The 18,882-nt window shown below is 48.7% G+C and overlaps 1 protein-coding gene across 2 annotated transcripts in view; it reads right to left on the minus strand.

The window, feature by feature from the left end:
* Positions 1-4,283: 4,283 nt before the first annotated feature.
* unc79 (unc-79 homolog, NALCN channel complex subunit) overlaps positions 4,284-18,882 on the minus strand; it is a 63,816-nt gene continuing 49,217 nt past the window's right edge. For both annotated transcript variants that reach the window (XM_089119995.1, XM_089119994.1), the window contains exons 32-51: positions 17,377-18,456; positions 16,743-16,844; positions 16,250-16,366; positions 16,065-16,167; positions 15,856-15,996; positions 15,732-15,770; positions 13,131-13,243; positions 12,965-13,050; positions 12,641-12,814; positions 12,480-12,548; positions 12,281-12,391; positions 11,950-12,054; positions 10,503-10,580; positions 10,333-10,422; positions 9,212-9,387; positions 8,401-8,584; positions 8,116-8,316; positions 7,015-7,092; positions 6,849-6,890; positions 4,284-4,720 (exon numbers count right to left, since the gene is read on the minus strand). In XM_089119995.1, coding sequence (XP_088976121.1) covers positions 4,532-4,720; positions 6,849-6,890; positions 7,015-7,092; positions 8,116-8,316; positions 8,401-8,584; positions 9,212-9,387; positions 10,333-10,422; positions 10,503-10,580; positions 11,950-12,054; positions 12,281-12,391; positions 12,480-12,548; positions 12,641-12,814; positions 12,965-13,050; positions 13,131-13,243; positions 15,732-15,770; positions 15,856-15,996; positions 16,065-16,167; positions 16,250-16,366; positions 16,743-16,844; positions 17,377-18,456 — 3,278 coding nt within the window. In that variant the 3' untranslated portion in view covers positions 4,284-4,531. The remainder of the gene's footprint in view (positions 4,721-6,848; positions 6,891-7,014; positions 7,093-8,115; positions 8,317-8,400; positions 8,585-9,211; positions 9,388-10,332; positions 10,423-10,502; positions 10,581-11,949; positions 12,055-12,280; positions 12,392-12,479; positions 12,549-12,640; positions 12,815-12,964; positions 13,051-13,130; positions 13,244-15,731; positions 15,771-15,855; positions 15,997-16,064; positions 16,168-16,249; positions 16,367-16,742; positions 16,845-17,376; positions 18,457-18,882) is intronic.

Genomic DNA, 18,882 nt, shown 5'->3' on the forward strand with positions numbered 1-18,882 from the left:
CAGACACACTCCCGACACACTCCAGACACACTCCAGACACACCCCAGACACACTCCAGACACACCCCAGACACACTCCCGACACACTCCCGACACACTCCAGACACACCCCAGACACACTCCCGACACACTCCCGACACACTCCAGACACACCCCAGACACACTCCCGACACACTCCAGACACACCCCAGACACACTCCCGACACACTCCAGACACACTCCCGACACACTCCAGACACACCTCAGACACACTCCCGACACACTCCAGACACACTCCAGACACACCCCAGACACACTCCAGACACACTCCCGACACACTCCAGACACACCCCAGACACACTCCCGACACACTCCAGACACACTCCAGACACACCCCAGACACACTCCCGACACACCCCAGACAGACCTCAGACACACTCCAGACACACTCCCGACACACTCCAGACACACTCCCGACACACTCCCGACACACCCCAGACACACTCCCGACACACTCCCGACACACTCCAGACACACTCCCGACACACCCCAGACAAACTCCAGACACACTCCAGACAAACTCCAGACACACCCCAGACACACTCCAGCACACTCCAGACACACTCCCGATACACTCCAGACACACTCCAGACACACCCCAGACACACCTCAGACCCCAGACACACTCCAGACACACTCCCGACACACTCCAGACACACCCCAGACACACTCCCGACACACTCCCGACACACTCCAGACACACCCCAGACACACTCCCGACACACTCCAGAAACACCCCAGACACACTCCCGACACACTCCCGACACACCCCAGACACACCCCAGACACACTCCCGACACACTCCAGAAACACCCCAGACACACTCACGTGCTTCAGTGTCTTCAGTGTAGACAACTATTTGGAGTTTGGACTGCGCGTGCGATCTGTTGTTTATGTTTGTAGCTCCGGAGAATTTTTTCACTAATCCTTGATTTTCTTTTTTACCACTTATTTATAAACAAGCACTTTCTATTTTTATATTATGTGAACTTATCCTTGATAGTATTCCTTATAAAAAACAATTGGATTGCTTTGATATCGCTACTTATATCCAACCTTCCTAATCCTGGCTACTAGCCTTTAGCCCGCTAGCATTCCACGCGTGCCCTCTCGCCTAATGACCGTCTCATTTTACACCCGTTTCACTGAATCCTGGTTATTTCCGACATTTCAATCCTAAATTAGTAGTGATAGTTGTAGTATCACTACTAATTTACTGTTTATCTGTTATAATGGTGAACATATCAGATGCGTGTCTAACATTACCTCTGAGTGCAGGTGAGGACACGTTCGAGCTCTTCATGGTGAAGCAGGAGCTGGAATACGTCGACAAACAGATCCGTGGTCTGCTGGTGAAGCAAGCCGAGCTGTTGGATCGGCGCTCAACGCTTGAAGCATCACGTGCCGACGCTCACAAATCAGTGGTTAGTAACGTTAACTCTTTGAGTCCGACTTCGTCTACTCCGTATGTTACTCTGCCCAGGACGCGATCATCTCGGGCTTCATTCACTCCGGCACCGAAACAACATGGACCATGGATCACACAGCGGAAGACACGAGCCAGGACCAGAGCTGCCTCTCCGCCCCTCCCGGTCTTCGAGATCTCCACCCGGAACCGCTTCTCCCCTCTTCGCGAGCCGGAACGCGATGACGCCGTGATCATCGGCACATCCATGGTCCGCCATGTCCGCGCTAATTCGGATAAAGGTAAGGTGCGCACTCACTGCTTTCCTGGTGCTCGTGTTCTTGATGTTGCTGCACAGGTTCCCGAGATCCTGAACGGGGACGAGCGCGTCGGAGCTGTTGTGCTGCACGCGGGAGCGAACGACATCAGGTTGCGGCAGACGGAGGTTCTGAAGAAGGACTACAGGAGCCTGATCGAGACGGTACGCAGCACAGCGCCTAAAGCAGCGATCATCGTGTCTGGACCGCTTCCCACGTACAGACAAGGACAAGAAAGGTTCAGTAGACTATCTGCACTAAATGAATGGTTAATGTCATTGTGTAATGAACAGAGGCTGCACTTTGTAAATAACTGGCTGTTTTGGGAGAGACCGAGACTGTACAGTACAGACGGATTCCATCCCAGCCAAATCGGAGCGGCTGTGCTGTCGGACAACATTTCCAAGACACTACGCACCAGATGACTAATGAGTCAAAGTCCAAATTACAGCCTTTGCGGTCCAAACTTAACTAATAAGTATAGTGTGCACACACTCCAGACACACACCAGACTCATCCCAGACACACTCCAGACACACACCAGACTCATCCCAGACACACTCCAGCCAAACTCCAGACACACTCCAGACAAACTCCAGACAAACTCCAGATACACTCAAGACACATTCCAGACACACTCCAGACACACACCAGACAAACTCCAGACACACTCCAGACACACTCCTGACACACTCCAGACACATCCCAGACACACTCCAGACACACTCCAGAACCACCCCAGACACACCTCAGACACACTCCCGACACACTCCAGACAGACTCCAGACAAACTCCAGACACACTCCAGACACACTCCAGAACCACCTCAGACACACTCCAGACAGACTCCAGACAAACTCCAGACACACTCCAGACAAACTCCAGACACACTCCAGACAGACTCCAGACAAACTCCAGACACACTCCAGACACACTCCAGACACACTCCAGACACACTCCAGACACACCCCAGACACACCCCAGACACACTCCAGACACACCCCAGACACACTACTGTATGTGCCGCTCTTACAGTGCTGTCGACCACTTTCCTCTTAAAGAGTTCCTGGTCCTTGTAGCAACGTAACCTCGACATAACCCTGCCCAGGGGATTCCACACAATGCCATTATCGATACATGTCTGCCTAAATGTACAGCAAGGTAACGAGTGCCCAGTGCCAGAACCCATTCGCACAAAGAGGAGAATCCAGCCGTATTTCTCGATGGTCTCGAGGAAGCAGCTTCAACTGGAGCTCAGATATACTGCACTACTGATAGTTGGATGAGGAGTCTGGTGTAAGATGCCTGAATTAATATTGGAGGTGGAGTTGGGGAGGCGGAGGGACACCAGCACATCTGATGCCAGAACAAGGTGAGCGTCCGCTTATATGATCCCACAGTTAACTGACAGATCGGATGGGTTCACTCCTCCCGAAAGCTTGTGAACTTTACTTACATGAGTCACACACGTGATACTAGTATATGTGACATTTAAAGTCCCTGTAAAGTCAAAATTAAGTATGTGTTCTGAGTTTGTCACACCACAGAAAAATGTGTTATTAGCCACCCAGCCAAATTTGAATGATAAAAAAGCCAGCAAGTACATAAAATAAGCTATCAAAATCTTGAAAAAATGAGCAGTTATCTCTGTTCTCAAACGCTGGGGGCGTGTCCGCTGGCTGCGCTGAAACCACGCCCACTAGCAGGAAAGCTGTCGACGGTGATATTAGCTGATACTGCTTTCGGGACGGGAGGATGAACGCTGAGCCGAGAGATAGTCGGTTCGGCCCCGTTCACCAGTAGCAGCTGATTATCAGTGAATCCCAGTTGTTTCTAAAGTTTATAAAACGATCCTGTGTAAAATGATCACTTCAGAGGCGGGTGTTTGCGGTGATCCTCAGCTCTTCATAAAGGTTGGCTCTCTAAAAACCTCTTCTTGATGTGATCGTTTTTAGGGAATTTAAATAAAGATACTGATCTGTTTTGTACATGATTGCATCCAGGCAGTAGCCTATGCATTTCTGTCTTGAAGGCATCGCTAGCTAGAAAACTGTAGGCTCAGCTGTAGTAACTTGAATAGTGACAGTCACTCACGATTGAGCGGTGAATGCGAATGTGCTCGGGGAGTGTTATTGTGTGTTAAGGGAGATATCAGACAAACTCTGTGCGTCATCAAATAGGGGCGTGTCCATGAGCTCATGGGCTCCAGTGCGTCATCGAGCCCTGTTTTAGCCCCGCCCAAACAATCCGTAAAATTACAATGGTGAAAAACTGTTTAACGGTCTAACTCCACATTTCAGTACTTCACAGTTCACAGTCTTTGTAATATGTTTTAGCAATACATATGTAACATTTATAATGTGTTTAGAACTTTTTTGTGGAATTGCCTTTACAGGTACTTTAAATTGGTTTAGCCAGTTTTGAATGCTTCAGATTTATTTTCTCATCACAAACTTTTTGAAACATTTGATCAAGTAAAAGAATAGTGTTATACTTTTAACACAAGGACTAAATTCCAGTTAATGTTTTAAAAAAACTCTTGAATTGTTTATTTTGGTTTGAAATATGTCTACTATTGAAAATGCGAAAAACTCTTCCTGCTTGTCACAGACTAACATTCTTCTCTATACATGAATTCTGTAATGCATCTGACAAAGAGCAGTATGCAGTCACACACACATGATGAAGAGCAGTATGCAGTCACACACACCCGGAAGACCACTGCGCTCCGTGAACGATGAGCTGAAGCTCATGATGAAACACATAACAGGTCACATGGGGTAAAACTGGGACGCCGCCTCCGACGACTGGATCTCCACCTGGGCCATTTTAAACTGCGTGCACTGAAGCCACTTGCGCAGAGCGAGAGGAAAGGATCCGGGTCCGGGGTTCTGGAGACATTGGTGGTTCACCCGGTTCTGAATGGCTTGCAGACGCAGCTGGAGACCCGCAGACAGATGCTGTAGACACACGGAGAGGTTAGTGTCTAAAGATGATGAGACACAGGCCAACTTTTGAGCAATGTTGCTGTTAATGGGCAACCAAGAGAGACACAGGCCCATGACTGACCTGACCTAAATTAAAATATCCAGATAAAAAATTGCCCTGTGTATCATCACCTTCAGGGTGTGCTCACACTAGAGCCCTGGGGCGATTGTCACACCAAGTGTGTCGCACAAGTCCTAAGTAGTGAAGCCAAAGAGTCTCAATCGCCCTCCAGTAGCAGGTCCCAGTATAGCTCTAAAACCCTGAGTCTCAATCGCCGCCTGTTGGCTGGTCCCAGTATAGCTCATAAACCCTGAGTCTCGATTGCCCCCTGGTGGCTGGTCCCAGTATAGCTCATAAGCCCAAAGTCTCGATCGCCCCCCAGTGGCTGGTCCCAGTATAGCTCATAAACCCTGAGTCTCGATCGCCCCCTTAGTGGCTGGTCCCAGTATAGCTCATAAGCCCAAAGTCTCGATCGCCCCCCAGTGGCTGGTCCCAGTATAGCTCATAAACCCTGAGTCTCGATCGCCCCCTTAGTGGCTGGTCCCAGTATAACTCATAAGCCCAAAGCCTCAATCGCCCCCCAGTGGCTGGTCCCAGTATAACTCATAAACCCAGAGTCTCAATCGCCCCTGGTGGCTGGTGCCAGTATAACTCATAGCACTTGTGAGCACTTAATATATTTATATAAAAAATAAAATAAAAAAATCCTTACTTGCCTGGTTTATACTACTCTGAGCAATGTTTGAACTTTGTATTTTGAGCACTTCTTGTGTTGTTGCCTCTTCACGATGACTTTGGATAAAAGCGTCTGCTAAATGACTAAATGTAAATTCGATCGCCCCCGGTAGCTGGTCCCAGTATAGCTCATAACTCCAGAGTCTCGATCGCCCCCGGTGGCTGGTTCTAGTATAGCTCATAAACCCAGAATCTCGATAGCCCCCTGGTGGCTGGTCCCAGTATAGCTCATAAACCCAGAGTCTCGTTCACCCCCCAGTGGCTGGTCCCAGTATAGCTCATAAACCCAGAGTCTCGATCGCCCCCGTGGCTGGTCCCAGTATAGCTCATAAACCCAGAATCTCGATAGCCCCCTGGTGGCTGGTTCTAGTATAGCTCATAAACCCAGAATCTTGATAGCCCCCTGGTGGCTGGTCCCAGTATAGCTCATAAACCCAGAGTTTCGTTCACCCCCCAGTGGCTGGTCCCAGTATAGCTCATAAACCCAGAGTCTCGATCGCCCCCGGTGGCTGGTTCTAGTATAGCTCATAAACCCAGAGTCTCGATCGAAAATAGTTATTTGATGCAAAAAAATGTAAGTGTGACATCATGATTGACAGCTTCTCTAAACGAAGTCACTGAGGCACCAACAGTCTTTTTTAAGGATTTTCGGGAGGAGATTGGAGCTTCAGTTTTAATTTCTACATGTCCATAAATGTTTATTTCACACCCACATAATGAGTTGTATTGCATGAACTGTACTAACGGTTTCTGTGGGAGTGTGTGGGCGGGACCTTGATATCGCGGCTCCACCTCACGTTCACTACTGCCCCAAATCAGGGCCAGATGTCAGAGCTATATTAGGACTTTGTCTGCTCCACTTTTCACCAATGGAAGAGCATGAAGGGGCTTCGTCCATCTTTTGTACAGTCTACGGCCTGCACTCACATCACACTCAACGTTCAGGGACTGTCATTAATCATGCATCCTTTTGATTTGAAGAAAACATTTCCGCCAATAGACTGCCTAATAGATTTATTGTTTATGTCACGCAGGGATGATCACTCGATTGTGTGTCAGGAGATTATTATGTAGGCAGCTGACCTTGAGGCAGGAGTTTACAAACTACAATTCCTGTTCATCAATTAGTTGAGAATCAGACCCGTTATAAACCTGAATATACTCAATTATATTAAATTAATTGAAAAGTGTACTGTCCGAGTAGTAATACAAGATGTTTGTTGTCGTAACGAACCAGACTTTACTGTCGTAAGGCTCTCGGCTCGGTTCAGTGGGAGACACCCTGACAGGGAGATTCTGAAGTTTACTCTAGAAAGAAAGCAAGAATCACTGCCTGAATTGATAATCAATATGATGAACACTTACATTTAAATTGGACTGGATCATTGGCAGCCACATGGGAATCAGCTAAACAGAACGAAGAAGACGTTAAATATTATAAGCACCTCAGACTGCATAATGTAGAAGTGCAAATACGGTTTTAAGCATGACCCAATCAGTTTGAGCATGTGTGGTAATAAATCCCTCTTACTTTGACAAAGATGGTTGAGTTGCACTCCTGCAAGGCCTCCATTAGACTGATGACATGCAAACACACCATCTCTACCATCTGAAACACACACCAACACCTGGCGCGTCACACTTCTGTGAGTTACGATACGTCATGGTCAGGGTTTGAAATTAACTTTTTCACTCACTGGCCAGTTTGGCTACTACATTTTTAAGTTGCCGGACATTCAGAACTTCAACTAGCCAAAAAAAGAAAAACAGAAATGAACTAGATTAACTACGTCACAGCATATATATGAAGAGTTCAGATGCAAAAGCCTCTAAATACCATTTGAAATTTTCGTCTTTAATGATGATTTTTATCAAGCTTGTATATTTAAGTTCAGTAATTTCACTTAAATAACAATTAATAGGTAATTATCATTGCCATTTAAGTGAAATTACTGAACTTAAATATACAAGTTTGATAAAAATCATCATTAAAGGAGAAAATTTCAAATGGCATTTAGAGGCTTTTGCATCTGAACTCTTCATATATATATATATATACATACAAACAAAATCCTGTCATCCAGCATCTTCCTCTTTCATCCTCATCACCAAACATGTGTTTTATCTGCACAAATCAGACAGACAAAGAACATCAAATAATGTGCGATGTTGGAAAATAAAAATGCCTTTTCTGTTCACCAAATGCTTTTTCTACTTCACTATTGCTTCAATGCAAATGAACGAGCGAGGCGCTATAGTGACGTGTTCAAGAACGCCAGATATGAGCAGATTCTGTGCGATACGCTGTATTTAATATATCATGATGTCTCACGAGTATTTGCGCTGAATCTGTGCAGATTTTTCTTACACGAACTTCCCCAGCAAAGTGAGTAAATATAATAACACGCTAAACTGGCTCGTGATTTGACATCGCTTCCCGCCACTGTTGATTATACCCACATTTGGCGTGAGTTGATTTCAAACCCTGGTCATGACTGATTGTCTTTGCTCATTAGCATGCAGTCTACAATTAATTACAAATAGGAGTAATTTTATATGTAATGTCGTATCAATTCCATTGTACAGACGGTGTGTGTGTGAGAGAGAGAGAGAGAGAGAGAGAGAATCGTACCACTCTGTTGTGTGCCATGAGCTGGAGGATGCTGGGAGTCACGCGGCTCCAGAACTCCAGGCCCGTCAGGATGGCCCCCGAGCAGAACTCGTTCTGGTTCTGGTTCTGGCTGGACGGGACGGCCGCCTGCTCACAGTAGATGGTCCACAGCTGGGCGAACATGAAGGCGTGGAACAGCGAACACATGTGCAGCACTGAAGTCTGAACACACACACACACACACACACACAGGAGAGCTTCAGACTCAGACCTGCAGATCCCGCATCTCAGTGATCCGCTTCATACCTTAGATTGCTCCGGGAACCCGATCAGGATGACGATCAGGTGGTCCGCGATATGAGAGCCGGCGTCTAGAGGGATGGGCATACAGCACGAGGAGCCCTGCTGCAAAGCACTGTGGGTAAGAGAGCCCAGCAGCAGCCAGGACAGCTGACGGATGTGCGAAACACACTCGATGAACTCTTTGGGTCTGAGGAAGCAGAAGAACAGAGTAAAGAGAAGCTGATGCAAACACACACTCACTCACTCACACTCACTCACTTACTCACAAACTCACTCACTCACTCACTCACTGTGGCGTTCACTGCGTCACAGGTGTTCATCAGCAATGTAATGCAGGTTAATAGGTGGGAGGTTCACTTCCCTGATTGAAGAATCCCTAAAGGGTGTGCTAGAATCCAGTACTGAATGAGTACGGACTAGAAGCGGGAGCGAGGACTGGTTTTGGGATGTTGTCTCGTCAGGATAGACGTGCCACCAGTAAGCTGCTGTTTCTATCCGCTTTACGTTTGTTTGTCTGTTCGCGCTACCGCTGTTCTACCGCTGTATATGGGCGCGGTTTGTATGCTTGATAACTGTTACTTTGGTCACGCTGATAAACCTTGTTTGCGGCCTGACGTTTAACATTGTCGGCTCGATAGTATCCGAGGCTATAATCCAGCAAATGTTTGAAATTGGAGCGTTTCACTGTCGAGTTACTTCCTGGTTGCGGAGCTGGATGGGTAATGCAGTTAATCACTTTACATTGGGAACACTCACTCACTCAGTCACTCTCTCTCTCTCTCTCTCACACACACACACACACACACAGATTTACCCCTGCTGCATAGCAGAGGGTGGGTGGTAAAGCCAGGGCAAGTAGCGAGTCACTGCTTTGTTGTCTCTGTGGTTTCCTTTGCTGATCTCCATCGCTGTAATCTGAGCCAGACCGACCTTCAGATTCCCACCAAACGTGTCCTCGTGCAGCGGCTGACAGCAGGCCTTCATGTGGCTCTGAGACACACACACACACATCACTTTTCAGCATTTTAAATCAGGCAGTGGCACACACTTTTATACCAGGAGATCTGAGACTTCTCACTAGCAGGTTTCCAGAGGAAAGACACATCTGTCTTTTCTCAACTCCATCCACGCAACATCAACTTCCAATCTGTCTGAGAACTTATGTTCTGCAGAACTGAGAAGCGGCTGTTCGTTTGCACCCAGTCCAAACGTTTCCCATCAGCAAACACAAAACTACATAAAGGTTTACTCTGTGAGCTGTAAAGTCTATAAGCTTTTCACTTGTATTTAGCCTTTGTCAACTTTTTTTGGAGTGTAACGTAGCTATTCAAATCTAAATTTGTTTATTTACAATATACACGTTGGTGTCACACTGTGGATTCCTCAGGAACAGACTGAAGACTCAAACTAGTATAATAGTATTCTGGACCAAGCTGACAGGCAGGGAAGACACATAAACGCAACAGAGACTGGATAAAGACTGAAGCGGTGCATCTTAAATAGCAAACAGAAACGAGATCATTAATCATACACAGCTGGGACAAATGAACTCATAGTGATAGTAACCATAGAAATAAAGGAGTGGCGGGAAAAGAACAAAGGAAAAGAGGAACTAATCAAAATACAAACTGAAACTGCAAACATGAATTTCATTGTTCTTCTGTCAGTTCAATTCCATGTCAGATTCACAGAGTCTTGATTTTAGTGAATTTTACAAAACTTTTCTGGATTTAGGGATGAACATCTTACATTTGTACACGATGCCTGTGAGAAAGAGAAAGCGGAGGCATAACTCTCAGTTTGAACTGAATTCACTTCTCACTGAAGCTGCATATGCACATCACACACATTCACAATGTCAAGATGCTTTATGAGTTACATCATGGTTCAGTCCATTACGACAGTGAATGTTTGAGTGCTTGTGTAGAGAAGTACCTTCAGTTTAGTCAGCGTGTGCATGTCTGCGATGAAGTCCAGCAGCTCGCTCAGATACTGCCTCAAACACTCCATGGCCGCGGTCGTACACTGCGGGACAGACACCCGTCACTAACACACACACACACACACAGACAGACAGCAGCAGATGTGAGAGAGGCGAGGCTCACCCCAGGCAGAGCGGTGATCATGTGCTTCTGGATGATGGTGGACTCAGCCAGCCTCGTCCCGATGTCTGAACACACAAACTGAGGACAGCAGTGGACATTACTCACTCCTCTCTCTCTCACACAATGAGCTGTTTACAGATGTTCACACACCAGCACGTGACACCAAACCAAACACTCATCTGTAAAAAAACTGTTTTAGACATTTTATGTACAGCTATCATATTAGTGCTAGCAACTGAAAACTAGATATGCGCCCAAATATCTTCATGGTTTTTGCTCTACTGTGAGATGGAATTGATCAGAATAATGACTCGTCTTCTGTAGAGCTGCTTATAGCTCTGAAATTGAGTTTGTTTCCTAATCGCTGAACTTTGAACTTTAGTGAATGAGGCTGTGGGGTGGTGACTGAAGTGAACGAGGCTGTGTTACAGTGACACTGCAGTGAACGAGGCTGTGTTACAGTGACTGGAGTGAACAAAGCTGTGTTAAAGTGACTCTGCAGTGAACGAGGCTGTGTTACAGTGACTCTGCAGTGAACGAGGCTGTGTTACAGTGACTCTGCAGTGAACGAGGCTGTGTTACAGTGACTGCAGTGAACGAGGCTGTGTTACAGTGACTGGAGTGAACAAAGCTGTGTTAAAGTGACTCTGCAGTGAACGAGGCTGTGTTACAGTGACTCTGCAGTGAACGAGGCTGTGTTACAGTGACTGGAGTGAACAAAGCTGTGTTAAAGTGACTCTGCAGTGAACGAGGCTGTTTTACAGTGACTGCAGTGAACGAGGCTGTGTTACAGTGACTCTGCAGTGAACGAGGCTGTGTTACAGTGACTGCAGTGAACGAGGCTGTGTTAAAGTGACTCTGCAGTGAACGAGGCTGTTTTACAGTGACTCTGCAGTGAACGAGGCTGTGTTACAGTGACTGCAGTGAACGAGGCTGTGTTAAAGTGACTCTGCAGTGAACGAGGCTGTTTTACAGTGACTCTGCAGTGAACGAGGCTGTGTTACAGTGACTCTGCAGTGAACGAGGCTGTTTTACAGTGACTCTGCAGTGAACGAGGCTGTGTTACAGTGACTCTGCAGTGAACGAGGCTGTGTTACAGTGACACTGCAGTGAACGAGGCTGTGTTACAGTGACTCTGCAGTGAACGAGGCTGTGTTACAGTGACTGCAGTGAACAAGGCTGTGTTACAGTGACTCTGCAGTGAACGAGGCTGTGTTACAGTGGCTCTGCAGTGAACGAGGCTGTGTTACAGTGACTGCAGTGAACGAGGCTGTTTTACAGTGACTGCAGTGAACAAAGCTGTGTTACAGTGACACTGCAGTGAACGAGGCTGTGTTACAGTGACTCTGCAGTGAACGAGGCTGTGTTACAGTGACTCTGCAGTGAACGAGGCTGTGTTACAGTGACTCTGCAGTGAACGAGGCTGTGTGACGGACAGTAGCTGTACCTGCACCAGCAGCAGCAGGTTCGTATCAGGAATCGAGGACTTGAACTTTAGAGCCTGCAGCAGCTCTAGAACCACGATACGCGACATGTAGAACTTGTCTCTTTCCTGCATCAAACAGGGAAAATGTCATGTTGTCATTTTCAAAAACAAATCAATTCAAATAAAATTTATTTGTATAGCGTTTTTCACAGTACAAATAGTTTCAAACCAGCTTTACAGAAAATGCATGTAATCAGCCCAAATTATAATTTACAGTAATCTCTGTTATCAGAGGAAATAAATCATGCCAGCGGACGACAGATTCTCTCTGGTGCAATAAAGGCTTGTTCACCTTGCTGAAGTTTTTGTAGCATAAACCACAGATCTCTACGAGATACGAGAGACTGAACACACCATACTGGAGAACAAAACTCAGCAGTTTGGAGAAGGGATCCAGCAGACTCTGCAGGAGACACGGGAGAAGCAATGAGATTTAACACACACTTGCGGTTCCTTAAACAACACAGAGCCACAGAAATGTACAAGCTTACTCTTGCTGCATTAGTGACGGGAATCTTCAGCAAACAGATGATTATCCTCAGGCTTGAGTCCAGCGGACACTATAGGAGAGGAGAGTGAGCATAGTGAGAATTTGATCATATACACCACAGAATGAAGCGCAGAGAGAGAGAGAGACTGAAGAGAGAGACACCTTAAGCGGCAGCACAGCAGGCAGTTTGGCCAGGAAGGTCTGGAACTGGTTGCAGATGGTGGTCCACAGGTTGCTGGGCGAGTCCATGGGAAGAGTCTCCATGAAGGTGGCGATGTTGTCCAGACAGTGCAGGATAGCACCGCCTGCTGGCAGAGACTTCTTATTGTTCAGACCCTAGGACGACACCAGCAGCTTTACTGCAGTTACCGTACAACCCCAATACAGCCATTCACAGCTCATGCACATACAATTAATGTAAAGCAGAGAGTCTTCATAAGGAAGTGTGTGTGTGTGTGTGTGTGTGTGTGTGAGAGAGAGACCCACCTCCAGTAGCTGGCTCAGCGCGGCCACAGAGCTCAGCTCATTGAAATCCACAAGAGCCATGGCCAGTGTCCGCAGGAAGCTTCCGTCTGAAACCATAGAGAGCTGTGCCAGTGAGCTTGAGTCTCTGTGTGTGTGTGTGTGTGTGTGTGTGAACTGAGTCTCAGACCTTTAATGTTGCTCTGGAAGAGCTGTGGAAGGATGCCGTTGGGCGCGAGCTGATGGAGGACGCAACGCAGGAACTGCTTGGCCACACCAGCGACGTTCCCGGGAATCAGCATGCTGGACCCACACACACACACACACATGCTGGATCGTTGGAGCTGCCTCTTTCAGCCAACAAATTGCTCTTCATTTACAGATTTTTACAATCTCTAGGACACATTTCTCAATACTCAGGTCAAGTCAGTAAACAAAGTTACAGGCTGTGTGTGCATCCCTTGGGGCTGAGGCCTGCAGTACGCACTAGGGTACGGTATGGAATCTGGCCATGGGGGTGAAGCCTGCAGTACGCACTAGGGTACGGCCGTGGGGCTGAGGACTGCAGTACGTACTAGGGTACGGCTGTGGGGCTGAGGACTGCAGTACGTACTAGGGTACGGCCGTGGGGCTGAGGCCTGCAGTACGTACTAGGGTACGGCCGTGGGGCTGAGGACTGCAGTACGTACTAGGGTACGGCCGTGGGGCTGAGGCCTGCAGTACGCACTAGGGTACGGCTGTGGGGCTGAGGACTGCAGTACGTACTAGGGTACGGCTGTGGGGCTGAGGCCTGCAGTACGCACTAGGGTACGGCTGTGGGATCTGGCCGTGGGGCTGAGGCCTGCAGTACGCACTAGGGTACGGCCGTGGGATCTGGCCGTGGGGCTGAGGCCTGCAGTACGCACTAGGGTACGGCTGTGGGATCTGGCCGTGGGGCTGAGGCCTGCAGTACGCACTAGGGTACGGCTGTGGGATCTGGCCGTGGGGCTGAGGCCTGCAGTACGCACTAGGGTACGGCCGTGGGATCTGGCCGTGGGGCTGAGGCCTGCAGTACGCACATGGGTACGGCTGTGGGATCTGGCCGTGGGGCTGAGGTCTGCAGTACACACTAGGGTACGGTATGGGATCTGGCCGTGGGGCTGAGGTCTGCAGTACGCACTAGGGTATGGCCGTGGGATCTGGCCGTGGGGCTGTGGCCTGCAGTACGCACAAGGGTACGGCTGTGGGTTCTGGCCGTGGTGCTGACGCCTGCAGTACGCTCTTGGGCACAGTATAGAATCTGGCCGTGGGGCTGAGGCCTGCAGTACGCACTAGGGTACGGCCGTGGGATTTGGCTGTGGGGCTGAGGCCTGCAGTACGCTCTTGGGCACAGTATGGAATCTGGCCATGGGGCTGAGGCCTGCAGTACGTACTAGGGTACGGCCGTGGGATTTGGCTGTGGGGCTGAGGCCTGCAGTACGCACTAGGGTACGGCCGTGGGATTTGGCTGTGGGGCTGAGGCCTGCAGTACGCACTAGTATACGGCCGTGGGATCTGGCTGAGGGGCTGAGGCCTGCAGTACACACTAGGGTACGGCTGTGGGGCTGAGGCCTGCAGTACGTACTAGGGTACGGCGGTGGGGCTGAGGCCTGCAGTACGCACTAGGGTACGGCCGTGGGATCTGGCCGTGGGGCTGAGGCCTGCAGTGCGCAATAGGGTACGGTATGGGATCTGGCTGTGGGGCTGACGCCTGCAGTACGCTCTTGGGCACAGTATAGAATCTGGCCGTGGGGCTGAGGCCTGCAGTACACACTAGGGTACGGCCGTGGGATCTGGCTGTGGGGCTGAGGCCTGCAGTACGCACTAGGGTACAGCCGTGGGATCTGGCCAAGGTGCTCCAAGGCCTATCCCTGGCTCCTTTTGAGCCTATTGAGGAGGTTCCAGTCAAGTTTCTGACTCTCAAGACGTTGTTTCTCCTGGCTATCACCTCCCTTAAAAGGATAGGAGATATACAAGTTTTGTCGGTTTCCCCTTCATGCATGGATTTTGCACCCAGCATAGTAAGGCAAAAGTAAGACTTTTGAAGAAATTTAAATATTGAGAAAATGATTGTCAAAAACTGCAAATTATTCAATGTAATTATACTAAACCTTTCAGGAATACCTAAGTTGTTTTACATTCCTTTTTTTATTTAAAATCTTTAAAGTCCCCGTGAACCGGAAGTTGCAAACGATTTTTCTCCAGTGCTGTGACGTATTTCCAAGTGAAACGGAATATTGAACAGAGGGCAGGGTTTTACTCTAGGGCTCCTCCTCTCCATCTCTCGCTCATAGCAAACTAACGGTTTGAGGGGAGTGGTTAAGCGTTTCCCCACCCAAGTTGTGAAACCTACGTCATCAGAAAAAGAAACCGTTCCAGACCGGAAGTAACTTTTCAGATTTTGATTAAAGATTACCAAGGTAAAACATTTTTTAAATATATTTTTACTTGCACGGATTAATTTTTCACCACAAGACTAGTAATATGCGCTAACAAAGTAAATAGGTTCAATTTTGATTTCACGGGGACTTTAATATTGAAAAAACAACAACATTACAGATATTATAGACTCTCATCTCACGAATACACATCAACACAACAGTCAGTACAAAAGTCATCCTTTTACACGTAATAATTAGTAGTAATAATTCACAAAAACAAAAAGAGAAATCAGCTCTCAGACAGGAGCCGACTTCCATTGTTCTCCAGCGACACAAGCAAACACAGACAGGAGAATAAGGCTCAGACGTACAGCTGTAAAAGAGTAACTCACCTTTCAGCCTGACCTGTGAAATTGGAGCTTGAGGCCAACCTGCAGAATTAAAGCAGAAACTGAAAGAGATCCATAGAGATTGTAGTCAACGTGTGTGTGGTCAGCGGCTGTGGTGCGGGCGTACCTGCCCACAGACTGCATGATCTCCAGCAGCAGCGGAGCGGCCAGATCGGGACTCAGGTGGATGAACATGGACAGCACCACCACGGCCAGAGCCAGGGTCTCCTCGTCGTACTCCTCCAGAACCGCCCCGCAGTCCCGGCACCTGAGCAGACACACACAGATGAGGAACACCGCATGCGCCACACCTAACCCTGACGCTCGCTCTCCCACCTGTCAGCCATGTTCGTGGGCTGCTCGTCGCCAAAGTCTTCTGGCGCTGGAACAAACATGCTGGCAGTGCTCGGAGCCGACAGCAGACTCGTCTTGGTAGGACCTGCAAGAGTGAGGTGTAGAGTTGGGGCACAGATTCCAGCACACAGGACTGGCCATGATTAGTGGCGCTAAAGAAGACCGACCCGTGTCCCAGGTGCTGATGTTCTGCGGCGCGCTGGACTGATGCTCGAGCTGCCGCTTCATCAGCTGACTCATGGTCACGGCACCCAGAGAGCCTCGCTTCACCTGGCGATACTGAGCTGCAGCAGGACACACACTTCAGGAGATACTCATGCACGACAGACACCACATTCAGAAATACTATCAATATGAACTGAAATGAACTGAAGAGTGACACTATGGTCTTCAGTAGAGCTGCTTTACAGCAGAATTGGTCTCATATTTAATGAAATTTGCATAACAGATTCTGTTATCTTCCTGTTTATTACTGTGAAGATGCTTTGAATCATTCTGTATTGTATAAAGCGCTGTAGAAATAAAGACTTGACTACGCCCACATCCGGATATGATCAAATCTCTCACAGCACAAATGAAGCCTCGTGAAACAGAAGCAGTGGGCCAGTGTTCATATGAGCCCCGCTTTAGTGGAGTTGAGTTGGTGTGGAAGGGACCTACTGGACACTGAGGAGCGGTGGCTGGTTTCGGGGACGGCCGCCTCCAGAGCTGGAGCAGAGGCTGATTCTCTGGGCTTCTCCAGGTTCGTCAGGGATTTCTCATCTGTGTGAATATCAAAACCTTCAGTCTCTGAACTCTGTGTGCAACCAGTTCTGAACAACAGCAGAACCCTGTAACATTAACACGTTCTCCGACAGGACCGTAACCAGAAGTCTGAATGTGCACTGTGCATTATGCGAACTAGATTAGTGCCAGGATGGTTAGTCTCACTGACTTATTATCAAATGGAAACTAGGGGTGTAACGGGACACACACATGACGGTTTGGCACAGACACTGTAAAAAGAAATTGCAGGACTTTCAAGGATTTTTCAAGGACTAATTTTAGTTTTTTGGTAAATATAATGAACATATAAGCTAATATAACATGCTGTGGGCAGTGAGTGACTTGCCTGAGGTAAATGTATTTACACAAGATATTATTCTCAAACTGTTTTATTGATGTCTTTCTGTGCTTGAAACAGCCGTTCCACCTGCAAATTACACCAATTGTACCAGTACACCCCTGGTACAAACACAAATCAACAAAGCTGTAGCGTGAAACATATCATATACACTGTGCAACGCGAGCTGACCTGACTCTGCAGTCGTCTCACTCGTCTTGTCCAGAGTGTTGAAGGTGATGTCCAGATATTCCCTCTGGATGGCGCTGACGGCGATCTTCCTCTCTTTGCGCTGGCGTGGGACGATCTGAATCTTGAACTCGGCTTCGTCACCCTCATCGTCGGGTTTGGGCTCGCTGTCTCTCTCATCGGTCTCCTCGGTGTCCTCGTCTCCCGCCCGTTCTAGAGACTCCATGGGGATGTGGTGCAGGACCGACTGGCTCGAGGGGCTGGGACTCGTCCCACTGCTATCCTTCCTGCTGGAATCCTCCAGGGAAGCGTTTGGCATGTGCGAGGTCTTCCTGAAGAGGTCCCTCTTCTGCTTCAGGGTCATGGCGCTCTCCTGCTGCGCCGTGGAGTCGGGCAGCTTCAGGGTCGCCGCGCTCCGCTGGTCCCCGCTGCAGTCCTCCACGCTGACCTGCACCACCGGAGGAGGCCGACCGGCCGACGGGTCCTCGGCTCTGCTCAGCACGCCGCCGGGGAGCTTCAGCGCCTCAAACAGGTCCTCGTCGCTCTCCACGATACGCAGAGGCGGCAGCGGCTCGAATATCAGCGAGTCGCTGTCGGAGAGCGAGAGGATGGAGCGCTTCTCAGGGATGGAGGTGCAGTCTGAGGAGAGGTCGATGAGATCCGGGTCGTCCTTGTCCAGCGGCGAGTCCAGGCCGGCGGGTTTGTCTTCAAAGGTCTCCATGCAGCTGAGACGCACCTCGGGGATGATGGGCCTGACGCTGGAGCCGCTGCGGTCGATGACGGAGTGGCCGTTGGAGGAGTCCTTCCCGTGGTGCTGCGCCCGGTGCTGCTGCCGGCCGATGGAGGAGGACGAGGAGGGCTGGAGGACCGGAGGACCCTGCAGGTCACAGCGGTCGATGCAGGACTTGCGCCGGTGCTCGTCCAGGTTGAAGAGGATGGAGTCGGTGTTGCCGATGTCCAGAGACTTCTGCTTGTGCATGGCCTGCAGTCTCTTCTTCCGGCTGCTGCCGTCCTCTCGCCCCGAGTACAGCAGCGTGTCCTGCAGCGCACCGCCCTCCTTGTACTCCGCCAGCTCGATCTCACCTGGAGAAGAGGACCAGATGATGACCAACACATCTGTCCAGGCTAGAGATAAGCTGGTATACGGCAATGCAATATATCACGATGAATACACAAGAGAAGCATGAACGAGGGAGCGTGACATTTACAGCCGGAGCGTGACATTTTGAGGAACTGAAATAGACTGCCTATCCTCTCTATATAACTGTCCATTACTAACACGCTCTTTAAATACAAACAAAATATTGAACCCTTGACTTTAGACCAGGGTGACATTTAGGGTAAATAAAACTCAAACTCAATGAAGACATGTAAACAGTCAGTGATAAAATAAGACAAAGAAACTAATAACAAACAAAAACACAGCAAACTACAATAAAACAAAGACACGAATGAAATAAACCTGAAAACCTTTAAGCACTAGAAATAAGAAAAGTTATCAAATGTACA

The sequence above is a fragment of the Pimephales promelas genome, chromosome 15 (genome assembly GCF_988280905.1).
Source record: "Pimephales promelas chromosome 15, fPimPro1.hap1.1, whole genome shotgun sequence".
Classification (NCBI taxonomy): Eukaryota; Metazoa; Chordata; class Actinopteri; order Cypriniformes; family Leuciscidae; genus Pimephales; species Pimephales promelas.